The sequence below is a fragment of the Sinocyclocheilus grahami genome, unplaced genomic scaffold, assembly GCF_001515645.1.
Source record: "Sinocyclocheilus grahami isolate Dianchi unplaced genomic scaffold, SAMN03320097.WGS_v1.1 scaffold198.1, whole genome shotgun sequence".
NCBI lineage: Eukaryota > Metazoa > Chordata > Actinopteri > Cypriniformes > Cyprinidae > Sinocyclocheilus > Sinocyclocheilus grahami.
In genome coordinates this window covers 35513-46298 of record NW_015505377.1, presented here as the reverse complement: position 1 = coordinate 46298, position 10786 = coordinate 35513, and the positions used below count along the sequence as shown (strand labels likewise).

General features: G+C 35.6%; 1 protein-coding gene across 1 annotated transcript; it reads left to right on the top strand.

Moving 5' to 3' along the window:
* Positions 1–1218: 1218 nt before the first annotated feature.
* LOC107595218 (ras-related protein Rab-37-like) lies at positions 1219–8400 on the top strand. The gene is made up of 9 exons (XM_016285562.1): positions 1219–1292; positions 1930–2040; positions 4086–4127; positions 4214–4280; positions 4363–4415; positions 5391–5456; positions 5543–5599; positions 6345–6421; positions 7978–8400. The coding sequence occupies exons 1-9, from the start codon at positions 1239–1241 to the stop codon at positions 8087–8089; spliced, it is 639 nt and encodes a 212-aa protein (XP_016141048.1). The 5' UTR covers positions 1219–1238; the 3' UTR covers positions 8090–8400.
* Positions 8401–10786: the final 2386 nt, after the last annotated feature.

The following is a 10786-nucleotide window of genomic DNA, read 5'->3' as shown; positions in this document are numbered from 1 at the left end:
CTCTCTCTCTCTCTCTCTATCCCTCTCTCTCTCTCTCTCTCTCTCCAGTACAGCACTGGTTCTGTTTCAGGTCACGAAGGTCCTGCTGTGACACAGAACTGGGTTCAGACCGGGTTTACAGCAAGCTGTGTTCAAAGAAGCCCATCAGAAGGCAAACTGTCACTCATAACTGATGTGGAACATTGTGTCCTACTGGCCTCTGAAACACTGCATGCAGAGAAATCATCAAATCCGGCGATAGTATAGTATGAATGCACTGCCAAAAGGGTCGGTCAAACGCATAAAAGCAAATGTAAAGCATTGTATTTATGCTCAATGGCATCTCTGTTCATCACATAAAGTTCATGTGACTTTAGATGACTTGAATATAGCAGACGGGTCATATGAACTATTTTCATGATACTTTTATAGTTCTGTTTTTAGCTGGACAGTCCAAGCCTTCTCATCTTTATTATATGGAAAGAGTGACTGGTGTTTTCTGCACCATTTTTTTCGCACTGATCTGGAAGCACAGAGTTAGTGTGTTACAAGCTGGTTAGGAGAATTGTCTCACACTTGTTAAAGGAAAACCTTAAAAGTTTTTCAAAGTATGGAATACCTTTATAGGATTTTCTGTGTGGCTTAACATGCATCAGCTTATATCAATGTGCCATTGTTTGGACATGTGTGTGTATTGTATGCAAATGTGCATATATTTAAATATATGTAATTTACTTTTTTCTCTCATATTATTATTTTTCTTATTTCATGTTAAAGTTTCTAAAATCAGTAAAGCCAGTGTTGAAAAAAAAGGTTACAAACTGGATGAATTTTCACTGGAATATTTATTTTCTACAGTCAGTAGAAAAGTAGGTGTTTTAGTCTGTTCTGCCATCTAGTGATCCCCATTAAAACTCATCTCTACATTTCTCTACGTTTTTATATAATTTCGTGATTCTGTTTGTTTTGTCACTGTAATAATAATAACAATAAATACTCATCATTTCTTGTGCACTTTGTGTTTATATGAAGGAGATCTATTTGATCTTTTCTCACAATGTTTTTATTCAATTTTCTTTTTCCACAATGTTTTTATCCAATGCCAAAAGAGCAAGAGTATTTTAACATATGGTCGAATTGTTTATAATAATGCTGCCAGCTTTATTGATTTTGTAAAGCATGCTTTCGGTGTTTGTGCTCGCGAGGGAGGCGTGGGAATGACGCAGATGTCTCAGTAGCTTGGTCATCGGCGCTCAGTGATGGATCAGATCAGCGCAGCGGCCGTCGCTTATAATCAGGATTTAACACACAAGGTAATTATTATTGATCAACCATCCGCTGAATGATGAGGTTTGTGATGATGGTGAATACGTTGTGTTATGATATCTGATGGTAGCTATTATAGTGTGTAATGATGTGATGGTGATTATAACGTGTTATGTGATGATGATCAGCATATCTCTTTCTCATTAGTGTCAGGTTGCTCTCAGATAGAATGTTTAACACTGAAGTGGTTTATGTACAACACACACACACACACACACACATACACACATTAGACTAGAGGCTGCTTAATTTGCGTGTGTTTTAGCCTTGGGTCTCTGGTTTGTTATTCTCTGTGTTCAAGTGGCTGTTACATAACTGAATAAAACTGACACAGGTCTTCTCTCTAAATAAAGAAACAGAGTCACTGTGGACTCTTGTGTTTCACTCATCCTTTATTTCAAATCCCAAGAATCGATCGTTTCCTTTCTTCCTGTGGGGGGGGGGGGGGGCGGTTGTTATGGCAACAACACACCTCCATCAGCACCAGCACTTATCTGTGACTTCACATAGAGATGCACTGATTATTAAACAGTGATTTCTGTTCATATATTCTACATGTTCTTATAATTCACCTCCCTAACCTGTCGTATTCTGAGTGTCTCTCTTCATCTTCTCGTCTTGTAGACCATCCTGGTGGGAGACAGCGGAGTGGGAAAGACGTCTCTACTGGTTCAGTTTGATCAAGGGAAGTTTATCCCTGGATCGTTTTCTGCAACGGTGGGAATCGGATTTACGGTAATTCACCCTGTTAATCGATAATAGTAAGATTTTTAATGCTTTTTTTTTAAAAGAAGACTCTTCTGATCACCAAGCCTGCATTTATTTGATTCAAAGTACAGCAAAAACAGTAAAATTGAGAAATATTTTTATTATTTAAAATAACTGTTTTCTATTCCAATATATATTAAACTGTAATGTATTTCTGTGATGCGCAGCTGTATTTTTAGCATCATTCCTCCAGTCTTCAGTGTCACATGATCTTCAGAAATCAGTATAATATGCTGATCTGCTGCTCAAGAAACATTATTATTATTATTACTACGTTGAAAACAGCGGAGTATATATTTATTTTCTACAGTCAGTAGAAAAGTAGGTGTTTTAGTCTGTTCTGCCATCTAGTGATCCCCATTAAAACTCATCTCTACATTTCTCTACGTTTTTATATAATTTCGTGATTCTGTTTGTTTTGTCACTGTAATAATAATAACAATAAATACTCATCATTTCTTGTGCACTTTGTGTTTATATGAAGGAGATCTATTTGATCTTTTCTCACAATGTTTTTATTCAATTTTCTTTTTCCACAATGTTTTTATCCAATGCCAAAAGAGCAAGAGTATTTTAACATATGGTCGAATTGTTTATAATAATGCTGCCAGCTTTATTGATTTTGTAAAGCATGCTTTCGGTGTTTGTGCTCGCGAGGGAGGCGTGGGAATGACGCAGATGTCTCAGTAGCTTGGTCATCGGCGCTCAGTGATGGATCAGATCAGCGCAGCGGCCGTCGCTTATAATCAGGATTTAACACACAAGGTAATTATTATTGATCAACCATCCGCTGAATGATGATATTTCTGTCATCTGCTTGACGAGATGAGCATATGTGTTGATGTGATATTCATTCATGTGCTCTGTTTTTGTGATATTTTCTTTAATGTATGTGATGCTGAGACCCATTTGTCTTGGTGTCTGTTCACTCATTATTCATTTCAAAGTAGACCTAATGCAACACTTTGTAGATACATTATTTTCAAAGACTTGAACGAGTCAGAGCCTCATTTGATAGCCTAATGTTGTCTTATCGGATGGTGATTACAATGTTATGATGTGATAATGGTGATTACAGTGTGTTATTATAGCATGTGATTATATTGATTATGGTGTGTTACTTGGTGATGGTGATTAGAGTGTGTTATGGTGTCTGATAGTGTGATTATAGGATATTATAGCATGTCATGATGGTTGTAATGTATTTCTGTGATGTGCAGCTGTATTTTCAGCATCATTCCTCCAGTCTTCAGTGTCACATGATCTTCAGAAATCAGTATAATATGCTGATCTGCTGCTCAAGAAACATTATTATTATTATTACTACGTTGAAAACAGCGGAGTATAATTTTTTCGGGATTCTTTGATGAATAGAAAGATCCAAAGATCAGCATTTATTTGAGATAACAATAACATTATACACTCTACCATTCAAAAGCTTGGAGTCAGTATAAAAAGAAATGATAGAAATTAATACTTTTATTTAGCAGGGATGCTTTAAATTGATCAAAAGTGATGATAAAGACATTTATTATGTTACAAAATATTTCTATTTCAGATAAATGCTGTTCTTCTGAACTTTCTGTTCATCAAAGAAACCTGAAAAAATTCTGCTCGGCTGTTTTCAACATTGATAATAATCAGAAATGTTTCTCGAGCAGCAGATCAGCATATTATACTGATTTCTGAAGATCATGTGACACTGAAGACTGGAGGAATGATGCTGAAAATACAGCTTTGAAATCACGGGAATAAATTACATTTTAAAGTCTATTCAAATAGAAAGCAGTTATTTTAAATAATAAAAATATTTTACAATTTTACTGTTTTTGCTGTATTTTGGATCAAATAAATGCAGGCTTGGTGATCAGAAGAGTCTTCTTTAAAAAACATTACAAATCTTTTGAGTGTACCCGTCTCCTCTGTGAATATATCAATGGCTAGAGAAACAGATGAAGAATGTCACACCTGATGCATCTGCTGTATAATGCTCACTGCTTCTCTGTTGTCAGAATAAAGTGCTCACTGTGGATGAGCTGAAGGTGAGATTACAGGTGAGTGAATCTGAGTTTGTGAAGCGTTACTGAATCAGCAGTGCATCTCGTTATAACGGATGAATGTGAATGATCTGCCGTCTCAGATCTGGGATACGGCGGGACAGGAGAGGTTTCGGAGCGTCACACATGCGTATTACAGAGACGCTCAGGGTGAGTAATGACGAACCCTTCACTGTCTGTCAGCGTTGTGCTTTTATTCTAATCGATGATCGTTTTATTGTTGATCTCACAGCTCTTCTCCTGCTCTATGACATCACCAGCAAATCCTCCTTCGACAACACAAGGGTACAAACTCTGATCATCAGTCAGGACACTTCAGTTCAAGCCATTCTATGCACATGAACACATGTCAAATAAATAATAGAATAATAATATCTAGTTTCTCCTCCGGAGGTTGATGGTCAGCTGAATGTTAAACACTTGTTGAAAAAACTGTGTCATTAAAACAGTGTCATTATTTTATAATCGTTAAGATATTAGTGTAGTTTCTGTTAATATTTGAAATTTGTTGTTATTTTATATTTCATAAAATTTAATTTTTATAATTAGTTATATATATAGTTTTATGATTATTAATAACTTATTTTAATTCTTAGTTTTTATTTCAATTTTAGTTTTAGTTATTTTAGTCCATCAAGTGAAATGTTACTGAAACTACTAGTTTATTTCAGTGGAAGTTTATTTCATTTTATAAAGCGGAGAGTTCCGGTGCTTGACTCTGATTGGCTGAGCCGCGTTCGAAGCTGTTGTGAATGACGCTACAAAGTAACACACACCTTTGTTTACGTTTGTGTGTTGCTCGGCAACCACTTTGTAGCAACCACAACTGTTTCTGAGGAGCTACATTGTTTGGTGGAAGAATACTGTGTTTATTAATATCTTTACACTTTATTTGCTCTGTTTTATTTCGTGAAACCTTACTACGTATATAACCGTTTTATAAAAGCAGTAACCCCCGTGAAGCCGTGGTTTACAGTGAATTTATAACCGCTTCACATTGTACCTAACAACGCCCCGTAGCTGTTATAAATTCACTGTAAACCACGGCTTCACGGGGGTTACTGCTTTATCAAGTAACAAAAGTTTTTTTTAGTTAACTATAATAATGGTTTGTGGTTGTTGTGGCAGCTAGTATGTTGTTTATCTAGCATAATTTAACTAATTGTCATAATAAATATCTAACATTATTCGACATGAGTTTTTTAGATCTCTAGAGAGAGAATGTTAGAGGCTTCTGATTGGCTGGATGTTTTGTTGTAGGCGTGGCTTACTGAGATCCATGAATATGCTCAGGATGATGTGGTCATCATGTTGCTTGGCAACAAGGTAAGAAGACTTTGAGCTTGGAGCTGGTGTTATATAATCCATAACTGCACGCAGTGTAACTGTAACTGTACGTGTCGTCTCTACAGTCAGATATGACCAGCGCTCGAGCGATCAGACGAGACGAGGGAGAGAAACTCGCCAGAGTGAGTCTCAGTCACTGTGTTTCAGATCTGATCGTGAGCGAGCGTTCCCACAGTCATAGAAACATGGAAAAAATATGATCTCAGAAGTCATGGAAAGCCTTCAATCTCTCTATTAATCCTTCAGAAATCATAGTAATATGCTGAGTCGCTGCTTTAAGAAACATTCTGATTATTATCAATGTTGAAAACATTCGTGCTGCCCAATATTTTTGTGGAAACTGTCAGAGATTACCATTTAAAAAATGTATTATTAAGAAATTTATTCAGAAAGGATGTATTAAATTGATCAAAAGTGCTAGTAAAAACACTAATAAAGTTCTTCTGAAGATCATGTGACACTGAAGACTGGAGGAATGATGCTGAAAATACAGCTGCACATCACAGAAATACATTACACTTTAACAGATACTCACATAGAAAATTCTATTTTAAATTATAATAATATTTCACAATTTTGACTGTTTCTTGATCAAATAAATGCAGCTTTGAACAGAAGAGACGTCTTTCAAAAACATCACAAAATCATAAATATTTCTAACTATTAGTGTATATATGTATTCCTGAATGTGTACAGTATGTATAAGCTGGTACAGCTTTAATTATTATTTTAGAACCAGTTCACAAATTACAAGACAAGTAATACCTAATTCATAATTAATGTACATTTATTGGTCAAATTTTGAATTTGGAACCCAAATAGTAAGAGCTTTATTCACGTTAACTCCTTCAAACTTGGTTTTTGCAGGAATACGGAGTCATTTTTCTGGAGACCAGTGCCAAAACCGGACTCAACGTCGACGAGGCCTTTATGACGGTGGGAAAGTGAGTTTCTTCCAGCATGCTCGCAGAACTGACTTACAATGATAAGAAAACTGAACAGTCTAAAAGTCTCAGAGGTGTAAAGAACATGCTTGTTGTCAAAAATGACTCCAATTACAAAACAACTCGAGTAAAAGTCTTTGAGTATCTGATTTTAACAGTACTTCAGTATTTTACTCGTAAAATGAAAAAGTCAACGCCTTCTTGCACTAGACCTGCTGGTTTCAGCCTCATCTGTGACCAAAAGCAGTGTTGAGTCGCTGGGGGATATTTGTAGCAATAGCCAACAATACATTGTATGGGTCACAATTATACATTTCTCTTTTATGCCAAAAATCATTAGGATATTAAGTAAAGATCATGTTCCATGAAGATATTTAGTAAATCTCCTACCGTAAATATATCAAAACTTAATGTTTGATTAGTAATATGCATTGCTAAGAACTTCATTTGGACAACTTTAAAGATGATTTTCTCAATATTTAGATTTTTTTGCACCCTCAGATTCCAGATTTTCAAATATTGCCCTATCCTAACAAACCATACATCAATGGAAAGCTTATTCATTCAGCTTTCAGATGATACATACATCTCAATTTTGAAAAATTGGCACTTAAGACTCTAGGGTCACATATATAATAGCCTTCATCTAATACATAAAGCACCAGCGACTCACAAGTTCAGCTACCTGCTAATGCACTTGCATTCACATAAAGATGTCTTGGTGACAAGTTTGGGCAAAATGCACAAGATATAGTACTTTTAATGCCCTGTAAATGGCAATATTGCTTATTTTGTAGCAGAAATAAACTGCTGCAGAAGTTAGGTGCCATGCAAAGTTTTTTTTTTCATTTTATGACTTTATTGATAGTTTCATTGCCATCTTTTTTTCTTTTTTTTTTTGCATTTCAAGCATCATAACAGAACAAAATAGGCTAACATAAACACAACTGTAAGTCCTCACAGACTGAGACATTCATATGAATCATACTATAACCATCATACAAGACATTAATCCAAATAAAATAAAACCAAATATATTCATGCAACCATAAACAATGTAGGGGATTAAACAAAATCACGCTTATTAAACAAATCAAATAATTTCTTGGCTTTATCACTTCTCATAATTTTCAGGACCTCTGTATACATGGCAAGCTCCTTTTTAAAGACATTAAACTGGGGTGCTGTTTTCAGAACTTTACATTTGTGAATAAAGTATTTTAATATGAGGAGTAAACAATTTACAACAAAGTCTACACTTTTGTCCTCCAAAAGAACTCCAAATTTCAACATGTCCCAAGTAATAGATGGAAAAATAGATATTCTTTGTTTAATCCAATTACATACTGCCATGCAAAGTGTAATGAGTAATTGCATGACTCTGTACAAATGAATTGGAGTGAGTAAAGAGTACATGATAACCTATTAAAAAATGTAGTGAAGTAGAGAGTAAACGTTGCTAATACCTTTGATACTCAGTAAAACTAGAAAGTAGCCAAAAAGATACTCAAGTACAGTAACTAATTAGATTTACCCCACTGCTCTGTCCTGCGCAGGGAGCTGGTGAGACGCTCGGTCCAGTTTCCCGTCGAGCCCAGACTTCACCTTCATGACGTGATGCAGCCGGAGAAAGAGCCCCCCGGCTGCTGCGGCTTCAGCAGAAACTAGAGAACCAGAAACAGACGAGACAAAGAGAAGAACAGGACACTGCAGCAGTCAGGCATTCCTGTCACAACCAGCAGATGGTGCACCTGATGTCTTCTAGTCATGTTGTGTTTGGCAAAGATTGTCACAAAAACATCACAGTCACACTGAAGCACTGCATTGCAGCTTGATTTGTTTTTAAGACGGAAACCAGTAGAAAACCAGCTGCAGTAACTCCGAATAATGCCTCCTTTCCTATTTTATAGTCTGCCAAAAGTAGTATTTGTGACCTTGGAGCACAAAACCAGTCATAAGGGTTAATCTTATGAAATTGAGATTTATACATAATCTGAAAGCTGAATAAATAATATTTCCATTGATGTGTGGTTTGTTAGGATAGAACAATATTTGACAAAATCTGGAATCTGAGGGTGCAAAAAAATCTAAATATTGAGAAAATCATCTTTAAAGTTGTTCAAATGAAGTTCTTAGCAATGCATATTACTAATCAAACATTAAGTTTTGATATATTTACGGTAGGACATTTACTAAATATCTTCATGGAACATGATCTTTACTTAATATCCTAATGATTTTTGGCATAAAAGAGAAATGTATAATTGTGACCCATACAATGTATTGTTGGCTATTGCTACAAATATCCCCCAGCGACTCAACACTGCTTTTGTGCTGCAGGGACACATATATTAATGAGTTGCATGCACACGGTATTAAAAAAATAGGCCATTTAAGAGTAAAACATGTCCTGGTAAAAGATCTACTATAGTATAATTAATTATTTGTGATTTTATATGCTGCTTGCAACTGATTCCAAAACACACAGCTACTTTAAAATGACTGTAAACGGGGAAAAAAAGCTTTTTAGCAGCAGAATGGTGTCGTTTTGACATCTGATTAACTAGCTGAACCTTACCCACTGGTTACACGTTACCATACACAACAAATGTCATATAGTAAATAGATCGATGTCACTAGATTGCTTAATATGCATATTGTCAGTGAGTTTTTCTCGGTTTACATCACGCTGAAGATCTGCAGGATTGTCTCATTCACGTTCCTGGATTTTCTTATGCCGCGTTTGAATCTCAGGATCTGGGAATATTATGCACCAACAGACGCTCGAAAATATTGCAAATCTCTATGAAGAAAATATGCATTTATCTGTTTAGCTGTACAATGAATTAATCAGAATTACTAATTGATATTACTAAGTAATTGCATATTGAGAGAGTATGTATATTTATGCCTGTTTGTAACGATGTGTCCCGGCCTGTGTTTATATCTGATTTTATTATCAAAAAACTATTTTGTAATGTATCTGTTTTGCTGAAATCGGAACAGTTTGCACAGTTTCATGTCAGATGTCCTCAGGTCTTTTCCTGTGTTTTGACTATGTACGAAGCTTTATAAAAGATCAGTTGTGTAAGTCTTGAAGTGTCTGTTCCTCATGGATGTGTGCTTTGTGATAAAAAATGTTTTATATGTTTAGTTTGATTGCGTTTCATTCACATGATCAAAAGCGATACCCTTTTATCAAGAACGACTTTTGCTTTTTAGTGTTGCACAATGGCTATAAAAACTGCAAACTTCAAAAAATTGCAGGATTGTGAGATGACAATTTTTTTATTTTTAAAATATGTAATTTTTCTATTTTAAAAATGAATCCCAGACAAATCATTTTTGATTTTTGTCATCGTTAATGCAATATGAAAACCAACAAAATTCACATAGCAAACAAACAAGCTTTTAAGAGAAAAGAAAAAGAAAAATACATTTCAGTGGTTTTAGGGTTATTTTAACAGATTTAGCCACTGTATATCAGTGAGCACTGATTGCTGGGTTATTTATATTTTCTAAAGAAATATAAAGTTATTGGTGGAACCTAAAGAGAATCTCTTACGGCATGAGGTTGTAAAACTGCTTTTTATATTATATTAATATTTTATATTATATTTTCTCTTTTAAAATAGTTTTGACACTACCTGAACATTTAAATGGAAAAATCAATCATTTAGTCAATTATTAAAATTTAACAATATATTTAATTTGGGTGAAAATCTCTTGATTTTGGAAGTAGCTTTCACCACTTGGTGTCGCCAAAGCCATAATTCAGAGCTCATTCACTAATCCCTTTAGAACCTATATGAACTTGGAGTTTCATAAATAAGAGAAGACCCAGTAAGAGAAGATCTATAGCTCTCTAACTGCTTATCAGATGCATCATTTAATTCCTCATAAATGCAGTTTAAAGGTTGTGCGTCCAAAGAAACAATCGAGCTGTCCGAACAATAGAGCGCTGGTCATGAACGTCTCCGTAAGAGCAGAGACATTGTTCTGGGCTTCTGCTGCTGTGATTTCCCGCTCATCTGATGCTGTTCATCAGACTCTTGTGTGAACAATAGAGTTTCCTCACGGCGGCGGGTCACGATGCCTCACATCTGTAACGGATATGTGTGTGAAGAGCAGGAACAGCAGCAGGCCGAGCTGTATTGTGTGTTTCTGCTGACTCTCAGCTCTGAGGTCAATGATCTCACACACACACACACTCACACACACTCACACACACACACTCACACACTCACACACACACACACACACACACACACTCACACACACACACACACTCTCTCTCACACTCTCACACTCACACACACACACACACACTCACACACTCTCTCACTCACTCACACACACACACAC